This window comes from Carassius gibelio, chromosome A21 (assembly GCF_023724105.1).
Source record: "Carassius gibelio isolate Cgi1373 ecotype wild population from Czech Republic chromosome A21, carGib1.2-hapl.c, whole genome shotgun sequence".
In the NCBI taxonomy this organism is placed as follows: Eukaryota; Metazoa; Chordata; class Actinopteri; order Cypriniformes; family Cyprinidae; genus Carassius; species Carassius gibelio.
This window is the reverse complement of record NC_068391.1, coordinates 16,333,960-16,358,938: the sequence shown is the minus strand read 5'-3', so window position 1 is coordinate 16,358,938 and position 24,979 is coordinate 16,333,960. Positions and strand designations below refer to the sequence as shown.

At 38.3% G+C, this 24,979-nt stretch overlaps 2 protein-coding genes across 4 annotated transcripts; one reads left to right on the top strand and one right to left on the bottom strand.

Moving 5' to 3' along the window:
- The first annotated feature begins 352 nt into the window (after positions 1–352).
- LOC127941726 (pre-mRNA-splicing factor RBM22-like) lies at positions 353–9,475 on the top strand. Of its 2 annotated transcripts, none has more exons than XM_052537087.1 (11): positions 353–469; positions 1,035–1,088; positions 1,202–1,231; positions 1,502–1,634; positions 2,275–2,375; positions 3,107–3,279; positions 3,548–3,748; positions 7,572–7,736; positions 7,834–7,919; positions 8,451–8,582; positions 8,680–9,475. In XM_052537087.1, the coding sequence occupies exons 1-11, from the start codon at positions 416–418 to the stop codon at positions 8,826–8,828; spliced, it is 1,278 nt and encodes a 425-aa protein (XP_052393047.1). In that variant the 5' UTR covers positions 353–415; the 3' UTR covers positions 8,829–9,475. The 2 variants fall into 2 exon arrangements, with proteins under 2 accessions (XP_052393047.1, XP_052393046.1); XM_052537086.1 differs by having other exon boundaries at positions 7,834–7,922.
- Positions 9,229–24,945, bottom strand: LOC127941731 (myozenin-2-like). Of its 2 annotated transcripts, XM_052537094.1 has the most exons (6): positions 24,628–24,945; positions 24,357–24,445; positions 15,061–15,215; positions 10,967–11,129; positions 10,693–10,876; positions 9,229–9,772 (listed from the first exon to the last, which is right to left on the bottom strand). In XM_052537094.1, exons 2-6 carry the CDS (start codon positions 24,421–24,423, stop codon positions 9,589–9,591), a joined length of 753 nt encoding a protein of 250 aa, XP_052393054.1. In that variant the 5' UTR covers positions 24,424–24,445; positions 24,628–24,945; the 3' UTR covers positions 9,229–9,588. The 2 variants fall into 2 exon arrangements, with proteins under 2 accessions (XP_052393054.1, XP_052393055.1); XM_052537095.1 differs by lacking the exons at positions 24,357–24,445; positions 24,628–24,945 and adding an exon at positions 19,605–19,827.
- Positions 24,946–24,979: the final 34 nt, after the last annotated feature.

The window sequence follows — 24,979 nt, the reverse complement described above, 5'->3', positions numbered from 1 at the left end:
ATACAGTGAAGAAAAGTCTACAATATACTACAATACACATATAACATAATCAATGCTCTTATATTAGCATCGGTGGATGCTAGATTTAAAGGAATTAAATTTATTATATAAACATTTGTGGACAAGGCAAAGAGTGGTTTTGGATCTGATAAACAGTGAAGACACTGATGTCTTTCTCCAGACATTGGGTGAACTGGCATGACCAAAGTAAGTGAGGGATTGTTTCAAAGTTTCAGAATATTATATTATATTACATTGTTAAATAAGTAGAATAGAACACAGCTTTCTATCCCGCTTAAGGCGAAATGTGTATATTCCTCTGTAACAGTGAGTGACGCTGTGATTCATTCCCAGACTATAGACGCAAAGCATTGTGGGTAAATGAAACATTGTGGGTTCGCGTTAGCCTGTTGCGATGGCGACGTCTCTAGGATCTAACACGTATAACAGGCAAAACTGGGAAGATTCGGTGAGTATAAAAATATTTTTATTTAAGAATATAAAAGCAGTATTTCTTATCATGACTGGCGCATTTAGGTTCTTTGTTTGTGCTCGCCGAATCAACGCCTTTTCTAGTACGAACCTATTCTTCTGTGTTTAGCTCATGGCTAATGAAAACCCTCTCATCATTTAAATTAATCTCATCAATAGTTCAAAATATTGTTATATACATACATTGTATAAACTGGCACCGACGTGTACAAACAGAATAGCGTGAAGATTTTCTGTTCAGTTGCTGTGTTGTAATTGATCTGTATTGAGCAGACAAATAAACATCCCATTAAAATCGAAATTAAATTATTAGAAATGAATTATATAATTAGTAAATAACTAAAATGTGAACTAGTGTCTTGCTAATAAACATAATGTCTTCATATACCATATAAATGTCTTCATAACATTAATATGATATGATAGTAATCATCTGTATCTAATTATTATTAAGTTAATGTTATATATGTAACGTTACAGATTTTTTTTTTTTTTTCATGAATAAATGCATGCACAGCTCTGATCTTTAATTATTTGAACAGGATTTTCCCATTCTTTGTCAAACATGCTTGGGAGAAAACCCTTACATACGGATGGTAAGTTGAATTAGAGTTTTTCATTTTATTTATTATAGATTAATTAAATGGAAATGTATTAATTTTTTGCATTTAAACCTATTTTCACTCTGTGCTTTTATTTGTTTAAACAGACCAAAGAGAAATTCGGCAAGGAGTGCAAGGTACTGCTTTGTTCATCCTCTCAAAAAAGCTAAATGTTGTCCTGACCGGGTTCCCATTTCAGTTTTTATGCCTAATATTAATTCAGAAGATTGGTACCTGTTATACACAACTATGGAAACTCAAAAATTAATCAAAATTCTTATCCAGTTCGTGATGATGAAGTCTTGGAAATACATTGGTCAAAAAGTGTGGGAAGCTTATCTTGACAGTATTTTTTTACACCCACATTTGCAAAGTGCTGCATGTTATTTTACTCTTCAATCCTCTAGATCTGTGCACGTCCCTTCACGGTGTTCCGCTGGTGTCCTGGGGTCAGGATGCGCTTTAAGAAGACAGAAGTGTGTCAGACCTGCAGTAAAATGAAGAATGTCTGTCAAACCTGCCTTCTGGATCTTGAATATGGTAATGCTGTAGTTTGTGGCCTCAAGATATCTGTTAGTAAAATTATGTTGACATTAGTTTGTCAGGAAAGTTGGGTTTGTAACTGTGATATAATACCTTGAAAAATATAGATTTTCTGTACCACTTGAAAAACATATTCCACAACATTAAAGGGACATTAAAGCATCACTGGCACATTTACTGTTAACCAAGCTTCTCTGAGATTCTGAAAACACCAGATAACATGCTGCTCGTGTGTAAGAACACAGTGATGTGATTCATTCAGATGCAGTGTAACAGACTAAATGCTTATTTAATTAAAATGCATGAAGCAGTGTGTGTGTGTGTGTGTGTGTGTGTGTGTGTGTGTGTTTGGTAAACTTGCTGTCAAAACATTAAAACAGTTTACAAAATATATATATTTGAAAACACTAGTTGACATATTGCAACAGTATATCAGTAGTTTGGACTTATTTTTGGTATTTACTTCATATTTTGATGTTTACTTCAGAGGAATGCACTTTTAGCCGGAAAGAAAATCTTTAGAAACTGACACAATCCTTATTCTAGCATTCTTATAGGATAACATATGTTCCTTTAATAAGAATATTGCAGTGTTGTTGCAAAGATGACGAAGTGTGTATTTTTTTTTTTTGCACAGGTTTGCCCATTCAGGTTCGTGACACTGGGCTGTCCGTTAAAGATGAAGTACCAAGATCAGATGTGAATAAGGAGTATTACACTCAGAATATGGAGAGAGAGGTAATTTGTCTGTTTATTACACATGTATTCATGTTTTATGATGTCTTCGTTTGCAAAAATAAAGCCTTTAATGATTTCCACATGGTAAAATGGCATAGTAAATACAAATACTAAACTGCTTTAAATGGGACATCGGATGCCAATTTTCTACAAGTTGGTATGATTCTTTAGGGCAGCGCTCCCCAACCTCTTTAGCACCAAGGACCGGTTTAATGTCAGACAGTATTTTCACCGACCGGGCTTTAAGGTGTGACGGATAAATACGACAAAATAAAATGATACGACTGGCATAAAAATTGTGGTATATTGTAAATGTAATAATAAACATGAATCCACTGTGTATTTGTATGCAACTTTATTAGCAGTGTCCTTGTAACATCGCGTCAACAACATAACATGAATAACATTCTCTCTGCCGGACCGGTACCAAATGATGCACGGACCGGTACCGACCCGGGTGTTGGGGACCGCTGCTTAAGGGTCTAAATGAAAAGTCTATAACATACCTTGATTAATTTCTCAATAAAACAACACCATTTTTACCTTGTCAAAAACCGCTCTGTTCACAGAGACCCGTTTCAGTGCATGTCTCTTTAAATGCTAATGAGCTCAGCTCTCCCTGCCTCCGTGGAAGAAGAAAGTCAATGTAAAAGTGAATTTTGCATCTGATGTCCCCTTCAAGTAATACGTAAAAGTATCTGTGAGTCAAATACTAATGTTTTGGCCTGTAGATTGCTAACTCTGATGGCACAAGACCCGTGGGGCTGCTCGGGAAGGCACCCAGCAGCAGCGATATGCTGCTGAAACTAGCTCGTACCACACCATATTACAAGAGGAACAGACCACACATCTGTTCCTTCTGGGTGAAGGGGGAGTGTAAGAGAGGGGAAGAGTGTCCGTACAGGTCAGCAACACCTCAAGAATATTTTATAGGTGTAAAATCATGACTCATGATGCCTAATTTTACACTGTTGTGTAAGAAAACACCCTGTGTTGGTTGTCATGATTTAAATTGTGCTGGTGGACTTGTATCGAGTTGCTTGCTTTATAAACTTTATGCATTTTAATGGAGTGACGCTTTTAATGAATAAGCTTAAGGTATTAATTATGTATGCATGATTATGAATTTTGATTATATTTTTGACATGAAATGTATTGCTGTAATATCACAGGCATGAAAAGCCCACGGATCCAGATGACCCATTGGCTGATCAGAATATTAAAGACCGTTTCTATGGCATTAATGATCCTGTGGCTGACAAACTTCTGAAGCGGGCAACCACCATGCCCAGACTGGACATACCGGAGGACAAGTCTATCACCACACTCTATATCGGAGGGCTGGGAGAAGACGTTACAGATTCTGAGCTCAGGTAAATGCTCTTCAGAGTTGATAAAGTCAGAACTATTTTTGTAAGTTGAAATAAAGATAGAAATATTGCCTTGGCAACTGACTGCAATAAGTAAAATTACTAACTGGAAATGAATAAACTAAATAAATAAAAAATACATTAAACCAAAATAATTTGATTGAAGGCTCAGAATTTGGCATAAAGAATGTGAAAGAATGGATCCATCCTCACTTGTCTCAACGGTTCATGCTACTGGTGGTGATGTAATGGTGTGGGGGATATTTTCTTGGCACACTTTATGCCCCTTAGGACCAATTGAGCATCGTTTAAATGCCACATCCTACCTGAGTATTTCTTTTGACCATGTCCATCCCTTTATGAGTACAGTGTGTACCCATCTTCTGATGGCTACTTCCAGCAGGATAATGCACCATGTCACAAAGCTCAGATGATCTCAGACTTGTTTCTTGAACTTTACTTTAGTCAAATGGCCTCACAGTCACCAGATCTCAGTCCAGTAGAGCACCTTTGGGATGTGGTGGAATGGGAGATTCCAATCATGGTTGTGCAGCCATACCTAATAAAGTGGCCAGTGAGTGTGTGTATACATGTAGACGTGGACGTGTATACATATATACACACTCAGTGACCACTTTATTAGGTACACATTGCTAGTACCGGGCTGGACCCACTTTCGTCTTCAGAACTGCCTTAATTCTTTTGTGGCATATATTCAACAAGGTGTTGAAAGCATTCGTCAGAGACTTTGGTCGATATTGACATGATAGCATCACAAAGTTGCTGCAAATTTGTTGTCTGCACATCCATGATTCAATTCTCCCATTCCAACAATTCCCAAAGGTGCTCTATTGGATTGATTTACTGGTCTGAGATGATTTGAGCTTTGTGACATGGTGCATTATCCTGCTGGAAGTAGCCATCAGAAGATGGATACACTGTATTCATAAAGAGATGGACATGGTCAGAAGAAATACTCAGGTAGGCTGTGGTATCTAAAAGATGCTCAGTTGGTACTAAGGGGTCCAAAGTGTGCCAAGAAAATATCCCCCACAACATTACACCACCAGTAGCAGCCTGAACCATTGAGACAAGACAGGATGGATCCATGCTTTCATGTTCTTTATGCCGAATTCTGACCCTTCCTTCTGAATATCGCAGCAGAAATCAAGACTCATCAGACCAGGCAAAATCTTTTGTTGTCAATCATTTGTTGTCAAAAAAGAGCCTGTGCGAATTGTAGCCTCCGTTTCCTGTTCTTAGCTGACAGGAGCGGCATCCGGTGTGGTCTTCTGCTGCTGTAGCCCATCTGTTTAAGGGTTCGACTTGTTGTGCATTCAGACATGGTATTCTGCATACCTTGGTTGTAACGAGTGGTTATTTGAGTTACTGTTGCCTTTCTATCATCTCTAACCAGTCTGATTTCTGACATCAAGAAGGCATTTTTGTCCACACAACTGCCGCTCACTGGATAATTTCTCTTTTTCGGATCATTCTCTGTAAACCCAAGAGATAGTTGTGCATGATAATCCCAGTAGTTTTTTAAATTCTCAGACCAGCCCATCTAGCACCAACTACCATTCCACATTCAAAGTCACTTAAAGCCCTTTTCTTCTTCAGTCTGATGCTCGCTTTGAACTTGAGCAAGTCGTCTTCACCACATCTACAGGTCCTTCTCAAAAAATTAGTATTTTGATATAAAAGTTCATTATTTTCCATAATGTAATGATAAAAATTAAACTTTCATATATTTTAGATTCATTGCACACCAACTGAAATATTTCAGGTCTTTTATTGTTTTAATACTGATGATTTTGGCATACAGCTCATGAAAACCGGAAATTCCGGATCTAAAAAAATTTGCATATTTCATCCGACCAATAAAATAAGTGTTTTTAATACAAAAAAAAAAAAAAAATCAACCTTCAAATAATTATGTTCAGTTATGCACTCAATACTTTGTCGGGAATCCTTTTGCAGAAATGACTGCTTCAATGCGGCGTGGCATGGAGGCAATCTGTGGCACTGCTGAGGTGTTATGGAGGCCCAGGATGCTTCGATAGCGGCCTTAAGCTCATCCAGAGTGTTGGGTCTTGTGTCTCTCAACTTTCTCTTCACAATATCCCACAGATTCTCTATGGGGTTCAGGTCAGGGGAGTTGACAGACCAATTGAGCACAGTAATACCATGGTCAATAAACCATTTACCAGTGGTTTTGGCACTGTGAGCAGGTGCCAGGTCGTGCTGAAAAACAAAATCTTCATCTCCATAAAGCTTTTCAGCAGATCAATCAATCAATCAATCAATCACCTTTATTTATATAGTGCTTTAAACAAAATACATTGCGTCAAAGCACTGAACAACATTCATTTGGAAAACAGTGTCTCAATAATGCAAAATGATAGTTAAAGGCAGTTCATCATTGAATTCAGTTATGTCATCTCTGTTCAGTTGAAATAGTGTCTGTTTTTATTTGCAATCAAGTCAATGATATCGCTGTAGATGAAGTGACCCCAACTAAGCAAGCCAGAGGCGACAGCGGCAAGGATCCGAAACTCCATCGGTGACAGAATGGAGAAAAAAACCTTGGGAGAAACCAGGCTCAGTTGGGGGGTCAGTTCTCCTCTGACCAGACGAAAACCAGTAGTTCAATTCCAGGCTGCAGCAAAGTCAGATTGTGCAGAAGAATCATCCGTTTCCTGTGGTCTTGTCCTGGTGCTCCTCTGAGACAAGGTCTTTACAGGGGATCTGTATCTGGGGCTCTAGTTGTCCTGGTCTCCGCTATCTTTCTGGCAGTAGAGGTCCTTTCTAGGTGCTGATCCACCATCTGGTCTGGATACGTACTGGATCCGGGTGACTGCAGTGACCCTCTGATCTGGACACAGACTGGATGGAAGCATGAAGTGCTCCAAAATCTCCTGATCATTAGCTGCATTGACCCTGCCCTTGATAAAACACAGTGGACCAACACCAGCAGCTGACATGGCACCCCAGACCATTACTGGCTGTGGGCGCTTAACACTGGACTTCATGCATTTTGGCATTTCCTCTTCCCCAGTCTTCCTCCAGACTATGGCACCTTGATTTCTGAATTTACAAAATTTGCTTTCATCTGAAAAAAGTACTTTGGATCACTGAGCAACAGTCCAGTGCTGCTTCTCTGTAGCCCATTTCCTGCACACGCCTGTGCACGGTGGCTCTGGATGTTTCTACTCCAGACTCAGTCCACTGCTTCCGCAGGTCCCCAAAGGCCTGGAATCGGTCCTTCTCCACAATCTTCCTCAGGGTCCGGTCACCTCTTCTCGTTGGGCAGCGTTTTTTGCCACACTTTTTCCTTCCCACAGACTTCCCACTGAGATGGTAATTTTTTTAGAAGGACCTGTAGATGCCTAAATGCATTGAGTTGCTGCCATGTGAATGGCTGATTAGCAATTTGTGTTACCAAGCAGTTGAACAGGTGTACCTAATAAAGTGAGCAGTGAGCATATATAATGCTAAAATAACTGGTTGGCACACATCTTGACCCTGGACTTTTTTTGTTGTTTTATCTGTAAGAAAGTATTGTAGCTCCTGCAATTAGTCACCTTTTCAAGTTTTCAAGTTTTTTGCCTTTACTGGTTCAAGATTTCAAGTAAAGCCACTCAGTTGATATAAAGTCTAAAGCTATATTATTATTATTATTAATATTATTAAAAAAATTGCAAAATGCCACTTATGTAGGTAAAGACTGTTAAGTGTATTACTTTATTACATTAAATTGCAGATGTTGTTTTCCATTTTTGTGTCATTACTTTATTAAGGATTACTTTTTACTTTTTCCACAAAGGAATCACTTCTACCAGTTTGGGGAGATTCGTACCATCACCATCGTTCAAAGGCAGCAGTGTGCTTTCATCCAGTTTGCTACACGGCAGGCCGCAGAGACGGCTGCAGAGAAGTCCTTTAATAAACTCATCATTAATGGACGTCGGCTTAATGTTAAATGGGGCAGGTCAGTGTCTAGTCATGCAAGAAAAAAACTGACAGTTAAAACGGTAACATTTATGTGGTGGCAGTTCTGAATGTTGTTGTTGTTGTGTGTCATGCAGGTCACAGGCGGCTCGAGGAAAGGAGAACGAGAAAGATGGGGTGACGGAGAGTGGAATCAGGCTGGAGCCGGTGCCCGGCCTCCCTGGTGGTATGTGACAGCCTCTCACACATGGGCATCGATTGCTTTTATACTTGTATATTTATTTAAAAGCTAGATCTGCCAACACTTGAAAAGTACATAAACATACAGTGAAAAATTCATAGTTGATGTATATTATTATAATTTTTTTATTTAATAAACTTTTTATTTTGAATTGTATTGGTTGCATTTATTTATTTGATTAACTTTTATTTTATTTTTTTTAGCTTGAACTTTTTGAGTGTGATACTAGTAGTTTATTGCTATTATTACTATTTATTTATTTTTGGACCTTGATCCTGTCACACTAGTAAAATACATTTACAATGATCATGTATTAAGTTATAATTTAGGATAAAAAATGTACTATTTGTCCTGCTATATAATGTAAATAAATAGTAATTATTATAATAAATTATTTAAATAAATTAATTTTACAAATGGAATACAGTTATTCCAAACAAATAATTGGGCCTCTATATATTATGTAAGGTAGAGCAGTGTGTGAATTCTCCCTTTCTCATATTTTTTCAACAGCTCTGCCCCTACCCCCTGTGTCTGATGAAGATGCCCCCACCAATTACTTCAACCTGGTTCCCACCAACTCCCCTGCTGTCATGAACCTGGGACTTCCTCCTCCACCTGGGGTTGCCATGCCCCCACCACCTGGTGAGATTCCCCCCACATACTTCCTCCTTCCTTTTTTTTGTTCTCTGGGTAACCCAAGACAAAGTGGTTCACTATTCTGTTAATCTGCTCTCTCCAGGTTTTGGTCCTCCTATGTTCCATGCTATGGATCCCATGGCCCCGCCAATGCCCCCTCCAATGGCCATGAGGCCCCCCGGACAGGTCCACTACCCATCCCAAGATCCTCAGCGGATGGGTGCCCATGCAAGTCGTCATGGAGGCCCTTAAGTAGTTATATAGCTACCTCAATGCTCAGCAATGACCTATGAACAACTGAATCCAGAGTGATGTCACCTCTGCCCTCATATTTAAGCATTTACATCTGTCAATCATTTTCAGAGCATAGAATGCATACTGAACCTGGAGAATATCTGAAAAATACTAGCATATTGTCAATCATTTTCAGAGCATGGATTCATACTGAACCTGGAGAATATCTGAAAAATACTAGCATATTAAAATGTAAACAATGACAAATCTTTTAAGCATTTAATTTATAATAACCCTTCATGGTTTCTGTTATCTTTTTTCAGTTTATGTATGTAATGATATGAAACAGATATTATGCCTTTTTTAGGGCCAAAAATAATCATTTGCAGTGACCAACAACTAACAAGTGGGGGCACTATTGACTATTTCATTCACCTGAAGTCTTTATTTGTTTGACACAGTTTTGTCTTAATTCCAGGATTCATATTACAGTTTGTACTAGTGTCCATATCTTTCCATTTTGTTGTGTAATGTATGAAGTGTGTTGTGCTGAATTTAAGACATTTTTATATATATGTATATACAGCTGTCTAGCTGCATTGTTGCATTAAAGAAGCTTCACATTTTGTAATATTGTGTAAACATAAATATACCATGTTAATAGACACTTTCAATTTGTATTTGATGGCTCAGCTTATAATTCACAGTTGCAATGTAGGCATCCCTCAGAAATTCAGTCTTCAGTTGTAGTTTGGCAAAAAAGTTGAGTATGCTAGCTTCACAGATCAGGAGACTCTACAGCGTACTTGGTGCCCCAGCCCTGTGGAGTACGATTGAAATTGGGCCGATGGCACATCCTGTCCCAGGTCAGGTGTGGCTCTGTGTGAGCCTGCAGCATCTCAAAGCCAGGTAGCGGCAGAGACCTCACAGTACCCGCTGTCCCGCCAAACGGCGTAGGAGCTCTGTGAAGAATGACAATGATTGTTGTTCATTTCCCTAAAAATAGTCTGACTTTCCCTAACAGCTGAGTGGAAAAAGTCTAGTCTTTTTCACCCACATGCTGATATATTAGCCAGGACCAGCGTAAGGTTTCAAGATACAAATTCTGTTTCAAGATCTGACGTTAAAACCAAGTTTTTTGGCAGGCAGCCTTCCCAAGCCAGACATGCTAAGAAGTCTTTTATGTATAATGTTACTAGAAGTGGGCGTCTGATGTCCTTCCTTAATCCAACCAACATTTAGAGGGACTTCTGCTATTTAGTTTATCTAATAATTTATTTGAAAGGAAATGGAATTGTGACATAAAAAAAAAAATAGTTTGTAAAACAAACTTCTTTTATGTGAGCACCAAAGCTTGAGGACGTGTACTAATTTTCAATATAGTGCAACTGTTCCCTGAATTAAAAAATAATAATAAACTTTATTATTATTATTTTAGACAATCTTGTTTACCAGTGAAAACTTTGGGGTGAAACTATAATTCTGCAAAAAAAATAAAAAAAATAATAATAATATTAAATTACCAATCAAGGAAACTGCACCAAAAGAACCCATCCACTATCATGAAGCACTGCAAATGATATAATCAAGTCTCACTATGCTCTCATTCTTAAATATTTGCCATTTGCGACCCATTTTACTTCAAAAACCTAAATCATGTTCAAGGATTTTCAAGGGATGTATAAGTAGCTAAAAAGCTATTTGTTAACATTCAATAACCCATGTGGCCTATGTAACATCAGTACAAAAGGAATCAATGAATCATTCACAAGACCAAAAACATGCCTTTTCCAAAATTAAACAGAATTTATTTTGGTTTAAAGTTTTACTTCAGTATTTGCTTCATGCGAATGAGGGTGAAAGTATCTGTTGTGATTAGTACCTGTTGAAGCATTTGTAGTTGGCTGGGGTGAGTTTGTAAGGTGGCTCAGGCAGATGGGTACTGATGCTAGCCAACAGCGTCTCATTGCCAATGGGGTTTTCCTCCCAGGGTGATTGGTAAGACTTGGGGATCACAGTGACATTGAACTTTTCTGGAGGAACCTCTTTTAGAGGCCCCCCATAACCTGTGTGAGAGAATTGAGTGACCTTTAGGATTTGACTTTGACTTTGAGAACAACAAAAAACCTAAATGTACTCAAGAGTGCCATATTTACCAGGTGCAAGCACGCTTGGGATTCCTTTCTTAGCAACCTTGTGCTTTAGTGTGGTGACTAGGCTGTTCTTTCCAGGCTGGTTGATATAGATTTCAGAGGTGAAGCAATCACTTCCTTTATCTCCTTGCATGGCATTCTGACCTCGAAGTGTTTCCTCTAAGTGCTAGACAGTGTTAAAACATCATCCATTATTACTGAAACTACACACTTAAAAATAAAAGGTCAAAGAACCTTTCAGTGAACAGTTCTTAAATTAGCTCTTTTTTCATAGAGTGAAGAGCATTTTAATAATATAAAGAAACTTATGCAATTGACAGGTACTACGTTAAAGGTTCTTCGTGGAACCATACTGAACCAGAACCAGAACCAGTACTGCCTGAGGTTAATAGTTATTTCAGGGTTGTCCAATCCTGCTCCTGGATGGCCTGCTGTGTTTAGTGCCAACCAGCTGCCTGGAGGTCTCTAGTGGTCATGAAGACCTTGATTAGCTGTCCCACGCGTATTTAATTAGGTCAAGAAACTCCTGGAAGGTGGTCTTCCTGGTGTGGGATTGAACACCCCTTGCTCACTAAACATCTTGAATTTTGCTATCCAGTCCTGCTTCTAGAGGGCCTTCTGACAGTGTTCAGCCTTAATGATAATTAAACACCTACTGTAACTAGCTAATCAAACTCATCAGGGTGACTAGAAACTTCTAGGCTGCTGGTTGGAGCTAAACTCCTCAGGAAGTTGGCTCTCTGGGAGAAGGAATGGACAACTCTGGTTTCACATTCAAACAGCTTCCCATTTTACTTCTGTAAAGTAAAAGTCTTGCAACTATGAGTAAAACAGGATATCGAATGAGAATACAATAGGACGGGACTTGATTTTATCCAACAGGGATTGATTGGATCATGAAAAGTGGGCATTCCAGAATAGAACTTGACCTGAATGTGAGTTTGCAGTCGATTGTGGAACTGTTGAGGAAGCTTTTTGACTAGGAGGCAGTAGGGCAAATTCACCCTGAAGACGATTTCAGCACTTCTCAAAGGTAAAACTTTGTTATTGTTTGTTATTATTGCCACAATATTAAAGATAACCCACATAGAATTGTCTTGCCTATTGACATTATCCTAACAATAAAATAGCTATCACAAGAACCAGAAGCAGAGTGTGCTACAGGAGTGTCTTTATATAGCCACTGGTGCTCATTGGATGTGATGGAGGTAAAAATCTAATTATGTAGACAAAATACTTCTATGGCACTCACGTGGTGAGATAAAAAATAAAAAAAGCCTTTAATGAACTGGGCTTTAATCAATACAACTGGTTAAAAGTAAATCTTCATAAATATGTGGGTATATAAAAAAATAATAATAATTATACATATAGTGTAGATATAAAATTGTACATCATCAACAATGCAAAAAAAAAAAAAAAAAAAAAAAAAATTATATATATATATATATATATATATATATATATATATATATATATATATATATATATATATATATTCATTAACTCCTGGGGAATTAGGTGCCCAAAGCGTATGGATCCAAAAAGTCTCTTGTTGTAGAAGCTGTTTCTGTCTTTTTTTCAGTTCTTATTGAACATGGGATAAATTCAATTCCAATCATATATCTATTAATTGAGCTTTCTGTGGCCCTGGTTAAAACCCCTCTGTCGAAATCTGCTGGTCAATCTTTGAAATTGGCCATGAAGTATTGGCCAGAGTGGAAGAAAATGTTAGCTCTAAGAATTGTATTTCGATCAATTGGTTTCCTACAGATTTAAGTATGTAGATCACCCTTGACCTCATTATTTTCAGATAAAGACAATTGATTTTAGACAATGAATATTCAAGGCTCAATTTCAAATTTCTTTTATGCCATTAATATACTGGTAAACCTGTGCAATTCTGATTCTGAACCAGACCAAATCATCAGGACATAATCAATTTATCTACTCCACATAACAGTTTTATCCAAAAATAAATTTCTAAATCAAATAAATTTATCTTTCTTCCCACAGTCCTAAAAATATATTGGCATAATTGGGACCGAAACAAGCATCCATTGCCGTACCTTTAATCAGTTTTTAGAAGGCATCTTAAAAAAAAAAGTAATTGTTTTTAATGGTCTACTCCATCAATTGCAAAATAAAAGTAGTAATTGGTACACTTTCTGGTGATCTATTGCTCAAATAAAAATAAAAAAAACTCAGAAGCTTTTCAACAGCTTCAAGTCCCTCCACATGATCAATATTAGTGTCAGGGATTCAACATCCATGGTCACTAACAAAGATTCACCTGCATTTTTTATGTCATTAATCATACTGAGCACATGAGTACTATCTTAAATATAAGACTGCAGCATACATAAATAAGGTTTTATGAAAATACTGTGATGCTGGTTCTGTCAATGATCCATTTCCACTAATAATGGGCCTAAATACTAAATGGGTCTCTAAATACTTGTGAATCTTTGGCAACATGTAAAACTATGGAACAAGAGGGTCTTTGCAAAGTAAGAAGTCATATTTCTTTTGGGATATCCAATTATTGTCCTTCATAGATATAAGATCCGTGGGTTGAATTGTCATGGACTCCAGAGGATTAGCAGTTAAGGCTAAATAATACTCAGGCTTGGCAATTTGTCGAATTCCTTCCTTCATTCCTCTTTTATCCGCTGGTTTCACAATGATGTCCTTGTTTTCAGATAACCGCTTCAATGCTGTAGATTTGTTCTTTGTCAGTTTTTCTCTGCCACACTCTGATTAGCATTTCTCTGATTAGCAAACAGACAGGCAACTCCTGTCAAATTACTAGGATTGCTCTTTTCAGTGTAGTCCAAAGCATAATGGTTGTTATAATACCATGTTTTAAGGCATAAGTTCCTATAAAAACAAAACAAATCTACTTTAGTTTGGAATTCATTAGCAGCAGATTGTGGCAAACGTAAGGCACTTCGAAAAAATAGAAATCCAGTCAGGTAAAAGAGCAAAATTTGATGTTAATCACAGCCCCAGTCTCCCTTGATTCCTGGTTCGGACGTCTTCTTGGGCTGTTTGATGATCTTTGAGTACATTCCCTCCTTGTCCTCTGCTGCCTCTTCAGCCTCTTCTATTTACTTGAGAGTCTACCTTGCATCACTACTGGGTAAATTGAATGAAACTGGCTTCTTTTTTTCAGGTCAGGTACAATGGTTTTTGTCTCTCATTCCAATTTTAAACTTTACTTTCTTGATAATCTTTCTGGTCACTTTTTAACTTGGACCACTTTTCTTCTTTTATGAAGTCAGATAACATATTCAAATCATTTTTCAATTTCGTTACAAAAGGAAGTCTGTGTTCAAGTGAGTATTCTTCAGAGCCTTTAAGTTAAGTCTCAATCTCTTTTTGTGTTTCAGATTTTTGCTTTGTAGCTTCCTCAGTGAGGAGAAGGATGAGATCTGGGGAGCATTTATTCAAAATTGCTTTTGACTTGTTTTTAAAGTCCAAATTATCAGCTCCAAAAGTTGGCTCCAAAAACTTCATAATTCTCAAACCTTGCAGAATCACTTATTTTCTTCAATAATCTGACAAAGTGATGATGTGGAGTTCAAATCATTCTCTTATAACTTTAGTTCAATTTTTTTTTAATGATATCTGAATTCATTCCTCTTATACCTTCATAGTTTAACAGCATGTATTTTATGATGTTCTTGCCCTCCTGTTTGCATAGGAAAAGGATGTAGTCATCATTGTTATTATTTTTTTTTTTTCTTCTTACTACTAAGAGGCTAGTCTTAGCCACAGCCACTTATTAACCAGCTGTCTATGATTATTCATTAATTAACACTAGTTTAAGAATACCTGTTTAAAGCAATTGATGTGTGTCCTGAAGTACGCTATTTGCTGAAATGTGTGGATCTACTTTTAACCAGTTGTAATGATTTAAGTCCAGTTCATTAAAGGCTTTTTAATCTTACCACGTGAGTGCCATGGAAATATTTTGTCTAAACAATAAAATAGCTATTTGGCTACTGGTTAAAATTGGGGCCAAATTCATAACTGTATCAAACCCATAAGAAAATTGTTGACTTTAACCTGGTGAACACAGTAAGATGTCTTACACTGAGTTGTCTCTGTGCTATATTCTCCAAGGTGAACCTCTCCACTCTTCTGAGTCTCTCATGAAACATAATAGATCCTCTGTTGGACAGCAGATTGAGCTCCTCCATCATCAGATCCTGAGGAACACTGATCTTCTTCCCCAGGTTCAAACATGCTGAGTTACATATACAATGTCAAAATGCATTTATATTAATCATAGAAAAATTATCCTTTGACATAACATTACAATGTTATAAACTATAAAAAAATTACATGCCATGCTTTTGAAAGTTGATGAAAAACTATATATTATATAAATTTGCAGGTTTTCTTTAATAGTGTATGATCATTCATAATGTCAGCTAAAGCATGTCAAACATTCTGTCATTTTGGCTCTCCAATCTTGCACAATATGTACGACTGTGATTAAATTATTAAATTTGACACAGGCATCAGGGTGTAACCTCAGCCTGCTGTTTGTTCAGTAATGTTTAAGAGGATTCAGATCTTTTCCAATCAGGCATGGTTGAGTCATGGTCTCCTGGAGCAAAGCATTTAGTCTCCTGCTGTCATATTACATTACAAATACTCTTACTGTTTTGGAAGCCGAGTCAAAGCAGTTGAGACATGCCAGAGGAGAGAAAATTTGGCTCTCTGGTTTCACTTTACAGACTGCTTTGCTTTTCCCCCCACGTCACAGTGCTGTTACTTTCAAGCTGATTTAATTGAATCAGTCTTATCTATTGAGTTTAGTGGTGCAATGGATCACAAAATTCACGGTTTGAATCAAATACGGATATTGAGTCACAGATCTGATAATTTTTCGGATCAGCAAAAAATTTATAAATAAATAAAAGACCTTCTATACCACAGCAAAACTATTAAGTAATACAGTTAGTATTAAAACTAAAACAATTACACAAATCATCTCCATAGATGGAAACAACAAATCACAATTACAAATATCAGAATTTGATGCAGAACAGTTTAACACAATAGTGCTCACTGCATAAGTTAAAGGGGTCATATGATGTAATTTTAAATTTTCCTTTCGCTTTGGAGTGTTACAAAAGTTGCAAAGACTAGAGTCTCAATCCCAAAGAGATATTTTTATAAAAGTTAAGACTCATCCACGGTCTCCTAAAACGCCTTGTTTAAACACGCCCCCACATGTCTATGTCACAATGTGGGACCCAACGCAAATCTCGCGGGAGCGGGCGGTTTGAATTTTGCTGCGGGCAGGAATTGGCGGCTAAAAAAAACACCGCGGGATAGGGAGGTTGCCTAGCGACATGATGGAGAAGATGTCAATAGATGATGTAGAAAAGAACCTAATGTTATTTATTAGTGTTGTTTTTTGAGCACAGCCCCTCGTTGCCATTTGTTAATTAGGTCAAGAGGCGTGATGATGCCAGTGTTATTGACCAGGCTGCCTAAGTTTGAATGTTTTTATTCTTATTTGTATTTTTCAAACAGAATACCTGCGACATTTGGCTAATAATTGTAACACTGCTGTTTTTCATGTAGCCTAGTTTATCATATTATGTATATTTTTTTTGCAAAGCAGTCTTTTTTTATGTGCAAAGTTTTTGATAAAAACGAAATTATATTTGAATGTATTGTGTGTTTTGTCTTTTTTTTTTTCACATGCAGGCCAGGGAAACGAAACAACCCCATAAATCTCTTTAATAATATCAATACAAATATTGAACATACATATTGCGGGAGCGGGCGGGAGTGTAACACATACGTTGCGGGAGCGGGCAGTAATGGTCAGAAATTCGGCGGGCGCGGGCGGGAGCGGGATGAAGAAAACAGTCCCGCGCAGGGCTCTACAACACGGTTCCAGAACAGCTCAACACTAGGGGTTGCACAGACTAATCGACTAGTTGACTTCAATGCTCTGCAATGACACTTTAAGCTTGAGGTCGACTAGTCGCCAGTCCTATAGAGGGCGCAACAGTATAATAAATATTTGAAGGACTTCCACATTTAGGCACCATTTCCAAACACTTAAAGGGTTAGTTCATTGAAAAAAAAATCATGAATTAACCCGTAAGACCTCCCTTAATCTTCGGAACACAGTTTACGATATTTTAGATTTAGTCCGAGAGCTTTCTGTCCCTATATTGAAAACCTATGTACAGTATACTGTCCATGTCCAGAATGGTAATAAAAACATCTTCAAAGTAGTCCATGTGACATCAGAGGGTCAGTTAGAATTTTTTGAAACATTGAAAATACATTTTGGTCCAAAAATAGCAAAAACTATGCATTTATTCAGCATTGTCTTTTTTTCGGGTCTGTTGTGAGCAAGTTCAAAACGCACGTCCTGATTTTGCCAAGTTCGATGTGTTCCTAGGTCAACATATTTTGTTGACCCTGGAACAACATTTTACTCCAAAAATATATTCTTAACCATATCCCTACACCTAAACCTAACCTTAACCATGAGTAATCCCTAAAATCAGAGGAAATGATAGATGAATGACACTGATGTACAAGCACCAAACACTGATTTTAAGCATAAACTTCACAAAATCTATAAACTGGTTCTTCAAATCTGATTGGTTAATCACAATGTTGTTCCAGGGTCAACAACGATGTTGTCCCAGGAACATGTCTCACTTGGTAAAATCAGGTTCTGCGTTCAAAACAAAGCAGTTTAGTGATATCCGGTTTCCGAACGAATCACTCGATGTAAAAGGATCTTCTTGAACCAGTTCACCAAATCGAACTGAATCGTTTGAAATGGTTCTCATCTCCAATAAGCATTACAGTATATTTTTTCTTACCTTTTTGGACATGGACAGCAGTGGTGGACGAAGTACACAAATCAAGTACTTGAGTAAAAGTACAGATACATATGGTAAAATATTACTCCAGTAAAAGTAAAAGTACTCCTTTTTCAATTTTACTCAAGTGAAAGTACAAAAGTACTCGAGTTTTTATGTACTTAAGTAAAAAAAGTACTGCAAGATAGATTTTTGCAATTTTATATAGGCTACTTAATTTAATTTTATATTAGCACATACCCTTTTTATAATCCTACTGCTCAAAATACCTTGGATTTTTTCAAAATAACCACTATATGGAGTCAAGATATATTTTTGTTGTTGATGTGGACTACGTTGATGAGAGTAATGTTAACTGTGAAGCTTACACTGTGATGTACCTGAGAGAAAACAGAGATGACCATCTGATTTTCACCAGTAAGAACAAAGTATTTTAAAGTTTGTTGTTTTACAGAATATCAAAGTTACAGTAAAGCCCAAAAGTTTGGACACACCTTCTCATACAAAGAGTTTTCTTTATTTTCATGACTATGAAAATTGTAGAGTCACACTGAAAGCATCAAGGGCTATTTGACCAAGAAGGAGAGTGATGGGGTGCTGCGCCAGATGACCTGGCCTCCACAGTCACCGGACCTGAACCCAATCGAGATGGTTTAGGGGTGAGCTGGACCGCAGACAGAAGGAAAAAGAACCAACAAGTGGTAAGCATCTCTCGGGGAACTCCTTCAAGACTGTTGGAAGACCATTTCAGGTGACAACCTCTTGAAGCTCATCAAGAGAATGCCAAGAGTGAGCAAAGCAGTAATCAAAGCAAAAGGTGGCTACTTTGAAGAACCCAGAATATGACATATTTTTAGTTGTTTCACACTTTTTTGAAATGTATATAATTCCATATATATTTCCACGTGTGTTAATTCATAGTTTTGATGCCTTCAGCATGAATCTACTATTTTCATAGTCATGAAAATAAAGAAAACTCTTTGAATGAGAAGGTGTGTCCAAACTTTTGGTCTGTACTGTATATATGACATGATAATAAGGCCTGAAGTTAGGAAGAACATTTTACGAAAAAAAAAAAAAAATGTAAATAAAGATAATGATTTTTTCCTTCTCAAATCTTGTCTGTGGTTTAAAAACACCCCTGGCCAAACGGGGTGCATCTCTTCCCACTGATAATTACTGTAGTTACCATGTTCTGAACATCACATCCTTTCTTTTCTAACCAGATGTAAACTATATATATATATATATATATATATATATATATATATATATATATAGGTGGCTATATATAAAATATTTGGACATTATTTATAAAAATTACATCAACTTAGCACCAACAAGCTTGTTAGATAGACAGTTAGCATCAGCTAACAATATTTACTTATTTTAAGTACGATGAACATTCATGTCTGTCTACTCGTCTAGTTAATCCAAACAATATACATATGTATAACGTTACTGTCGATAAACAAAATAAAAACAGACGTAACATAGGACATTTTAATAAAACTGTTAACATTACGGCAGCGGTGAATTTGAACGTGCACGAGTTATTGTATTTAATCTGTTTTATTTCATGGATTTTTTGTTGTTGTTTTTTTTTACCTAGAATTGATGTGTCTGCATCGTCTGCACTCGAGCATTTCAGTGGGCTTAAACAGATCACTCTTTACAACGGATTTAGTTTCCAAACAACTGACAGTTTTGACCTAAATATGATATTCAGTTACAATAATTAATCCAAAATTTCGACATTAATAACTTACTTTTAGCAACACCAGACGCACGCGCTCACAAGATCTCCCGGTTCTTACTTCTGGTGACTCGCACTAAACGGTTCATTTGAATCAGTGAGTGGTCGACTCCAGAACAGCTGCAATCGGATCATTCTAATTCGTAAACGAATCGTTTGGTGTGATTCGCGATCCGATTTAAAAGTTTATTTTGAAAAGATTCAGTTCGTTCATGATGAATCAGACACCGCTTCTGCGTGTCGGAGCACGTGATATATTATAGGGAGTAACGATATGTTTTATGAAATGTAGTGAAGTAAAAAGTACGATTTTATGCTTTGAAATGTAGTGAAGTAAAAGTAAAAGTTGATCAAAATAAAACTACTCCAGTAAAGTACAGATACTTGAAAAATGTACTTAAGTACAGTAACGAAGTAAAGCTACTCCGTTACTGTCCACCACTGATGGACAGTATACTGTACACAGAATTTCAATGGAGGGACTGAGAGCACTCTAAATCTAAAATATCTTAAACTGTGTTCCGAAGATAAATGGAGGTCTTACTGGTTTGGAACGACATTATTCCATGATGGCATAATTTAGATTTTTGGGTGATCTATCCCTTTAAGCTGTTAACTTTTTTAATGTGGCCGACACTCCCTCTGAGTTAAAACAAACCAATATCCCGGAGTAATTAATTTACTCAAACAGTAAACTGACTGAACTGCTGTGAAGAGAGAACTGAAGATGAACACAGAGCCGAGCCAGATAATAAAGATGCTTATTTGTTAAGTTAGAGCCACTTCACTCTACATGGTGTCAGAAAATTTCAGTTCCTCGAGTTGGGTAAACATTAGAAGTGGTTTTGCCGTTTGAACTGTAGAGAACTCACATTAACTTTAGTTAGTAAGTCTGAAGTTTAGCTAGCTTGCAAAATGAACATGACTCATAGTTAACATTCGCGGCGGACGAGAAAAAAAAAAAAAAGAGCAATTCCAGATTCCCCCAACACCCAAGTTTGATTTCACAAAGACAGAAGAGTGGCCCAAGTGGATTCGAAGGTTTGAGAGATTCTGTTTTGCATCGGGTCTAGAGCTACAGCCAGATGAAAACCAGGTGAACACTTTAATTTATACTATGGGGGACGAGGTGGAAAGTCATGACTTCACTTCATATGATGGAGGAGGAGGCAAGCGTGTAAAACACTGTCAAAGAGAAGCTAGAGGAACATCTTGTGGTGAGGAGAAATTTTATTTTTGAACGAGCCAAATTCAACCCGAGACAGCAGGAACAAGGATAGACTGTGGACAGTTCAAGACAGTTATCACTGCACTCCACTGCTTGTCAGTGTTAACACGTTAGCAGAGTCAGATGAGGAGCAAATAGCTTTCCTAGGCACAGTCAGTACAGATGGTGAACCATGGCTTATCAACCTTAAAGTGAATAAGCACACAGCTGTATTCAAAATATTAACAGGGAGAATTAACAGTGCAATCTGAAGATGTATTTCAGAAAGGGCTCTTTCCGGAGAAGAGAGAGAGCAAAGAAAGTGCGGAAGGGTCCAGGTCTAACACCCATCACAGTGAAGGGGAATTTCACAGCCGCTATAGGAACAGACAGTAAAAGCAGTAAAAAGCCTGTAGTCCAGGGTCTGAAGTTTAGCCTACTGGAACGTCCAGCTATCCAGGCATTAAGACTAGTGGCTAGAGTAGACACAGTGGCACTGGATTCAGTCGAGAGAGTCAAGGAGCAGTTCCCCACACTGTTCAACAGGCTTGGCAAGATGGAGGGTTAATACAAGATAAAGCAGGGTGCCAAAGTTTTCTCAAAAATTGATGCAAACTCAGGGTTTTGGCAAATTCCACTTGCCAAGGAGTCCGCTCTCGCTTGCCTCCTGGAGGCGTCCTGTGCCAAATGGATGACGTGTTCGTGTACGGAGACACACAGACCGAGCACGACACATGACTGCTTGCGGTGCTGGGGAGGCTGCAGGAGGCAGGCATCATGCTGAGAGGTGAGAACTGTGAATTCTCAAAAGGCCATGTCAAATTTCTCGGACAGATCATAGATGCAGCTGGCGTGAGAGCAGATCGTAACAAAGTGAGGGCAGTGACTGACATGGAAGAGCCTGAGGAAGTAGAGCGGAAAAGATACAGCCACTCAGTGACCTGTTAAAGAAGCAAAACGTGTTTCAGTGGGGGCATGATCAAAAAAAGCATCAAAGCATTCAGCAGCATCAAAGAGGATCTTAGCACGCCACTTGGAAAAGCGGAGACGGTTGTCTCAGCTGATGTGTCATCATTTAGACTGGAAGCTGTGCTACTCCAGAGACAGGAGGATGGCCACCTCAAGCCAGTCGCGCATAGCTCCAGAGCACCCACAGACACTGAGAAAAGGTACGCACAGATTGAGAAAGAGGCTTTGGGAATCACATGGGTCTGCGAGCGTTTCTTAGACTTCCTGGTGGGCATCACATTCCACGGACATCAAGCCTCTGGTTCTGTTATTATGCTCCAGGAGCCTGGATGAGCTTCCGCCACACATTCATGAGACTGATGGCCTTCAGTTTCTCCATGTCCCATGTGGCCGGCAAGAAGTTGGCCATGGCGGATGTGCTATCAAGGGCGGGGTTGCGAGACAGAGGGCAGCCGGAGCAGGAAAAGGAAGTCAACCTGTATGTAAACATGATCTTGTCAACCCTCCCAGCTAAATAAAAGAGGCTACAAGAAATAAGGAAACATCAAAATCTTGATGAAATACTGAGCCAAGTAAAAAGGTACTGTACTGAGGAATGGCCAGACAGATCCACAATAGACAGAGCTTACCTACCATACGCACGTCGAGGAAGAGCTATCAGTGCAGAACTGCTTATTACTGAAAGGATGCAGACTAGTTATTCCCAAGCTGCTACAGACAGACATCCTTCAGAAACTGCACGCAGGACACCAAGTTATAGCAAAGTGCACACAGCTTCAGAAAGTGGTCGAAGGCTGCGACCCATGTGCAAAAGAAAGAATCAACCCCAAAGAGCCACTGCTGCCTACAGAATTCCCTGATGGATCATGGGCAAAGGTGGGATGATAACCAGTATCTATTGGTGGTAGACTACTTTTCCCATTTCATTGAGGTAGCTAAACTCACATCTACAACCTCATTAGCAGTAGTGGAACATTGCAAGTCTATCTTCACCAGGCATGGCATACTGTCCAAGGTCATTACAGATAATGGACCCCAGTTCTCGTCTGAATGCTTCACTCAGTTTGCAACACAATGGGGGTTCAAACACACAACGTCCAGCCCCAGATATGCTTAGAGCAATGGAGAGGCAGAGCGAGCTGTGCGGACAGTTAAAGACCTGCTCCAAAAAGAAAAAGACCAATATCTGGCACTCATGGCTTACAGAGCCATACCACTTGCCAACGGGTACAGTACAGAACAACAGTTCCGGTCACTCTGTCATCTCTCGACCCTGGCAGGACTGACATAACCAAATTCAAAGAGGAGGAACAGAAAAAGAGACTGAGATTGAGCTGGAACTTCAACAAAAGACACAGAGCTCAACATCTCACAGGACTGACACCAGGTGACCATGTCTGCGTAAAGGAGAATGGGACAGTGATAAAACGTCTCTGATACTCCTAGAGGGAACCGGTGCCAAAACCGAAACCAAACCCGTCTCTACGCCAGTGGTGACAGCAGCGCAGACCATCCTACCAGAGCCAGAGCAATGTAATGGTTAGCCAGTGAGGTCAGAGCATGCAGAGCAGGGCCCAGTTTAACCATGCACTCCTGAGCCTCTGGCACATTACCCTGCAAGAGAGATAAGACCTCTAGGGTACCTGAAGGATTTTGTGGCTAAATAGCAGGTACCCCTGGTGAGATTGAGTGATTTCTGTCTACCCAACCTTCTTAGTTCAGATTTTCAGTTAATCTTAATTTGCTTATTGTTCTTAAGATAGCATTTGATTTACAGTTCTACAGGAATATTTGAGAAAATGACAATGGGTTATGTTGCCTTATGCTTAGTGCAACAGTTTGAATTGGGAGCAGTTAACTTTGATAAAGTCTGTTACAGTACAGTGGGGTTAGTTTAATCTTGAGTTATATATATATATATATATATATATATATATATATATATATATATATATATATATATATATATATATATATATATATATATATATATATATATATATATCAGTACAACTGATTTTAGGATGTAGTGTTAAGGGATTTTGTAGGACACATGATGTGGCGTTGCCCCCTTGTGGTTAGGTGGGGGAAGTAGCACGGCTTTGAGAGCACACGCTGGACATGTACCTCGGTGTTTATTTGTTAAGTTAGAGCCATTTAACTCTACATAAAGAACCATTTGCTACACTCCTGAATGAATCAGCTTTTGAACAAATCAAATGAATGAATAAATTACTTGATGACTTAATCGTTAAGACATTCACCACCAGTGAAGTTAATTGTGCAGTTAATTAGATTAATTAATCGCCACATTATGTAATTAATTAGATTACCAGCACTAATTTTAACATAACTTTGTGTGCATGTGAAAAAGGAATCACGCGGTGTCTGAATCGCGCCCCCTCCCTCTCGGTCTCTCTGGGGGTGTGCGCTTTGGTTGCGCGCGGCAGCGTCTGAGCTCACAGAGTTAAAACTGCTTAAATGCATAAACTGGCAAGACAAAACGTGCAAATGCTAAACTTTCACTCTGTGGTGGTGTGCTATTTAAAGAAAATAATAAGCTTTTTTCCTGCTTCTAATGTGTCTTACCTCCATCTGTGTCCGAGCACAGTTCTTGTTGCTCTTTCTTGGGTACGTCAGTGTATGGCACAGGCATGGTGATTTTAATAGTTTCAAGCCTTCAATAAAACAGGTCCAGTAAGATTTATCATTTATTTTTATACTTTTCTCCCCCACTAAATGAATCTGATTTGACCCTGATTTGGTCTCAAATCAGACCTAAAGCACTTGTTTAATCTGAGTTGCATAGATTACAGAAAAAAAAAAAAAAAAAGAATCCTATTATTACAGCAAAACTTACCAATAAATCCTGTGTTTGCCTTTATGCCAGTCTATGTATACTGTCCAGAGGTAGAAATGCTTATGTGAGCCCACATCAGACTGTGGACCCTCTTTTTGCTCTGGTTAGATCACTGTCTTATTATAGCGAGGTGCATATCTAATGGCCTTGGATTTGCACAGTGGAGCTTCAGCATCCACACTAATGAAAATTTGATCCACTGGTCATAATACTAAGTGTGCAGACTGGTGACTGGGGAGGAAGGAGAGACTTTGAGTCATTTCCAAGTACGTCTGCCTCTGTGGTTCAATACCTTTTGCTGCAAATATCCCAGGGGTAAGAGAAGGGGCTACACTTTTTCTTTCTTTCTTTC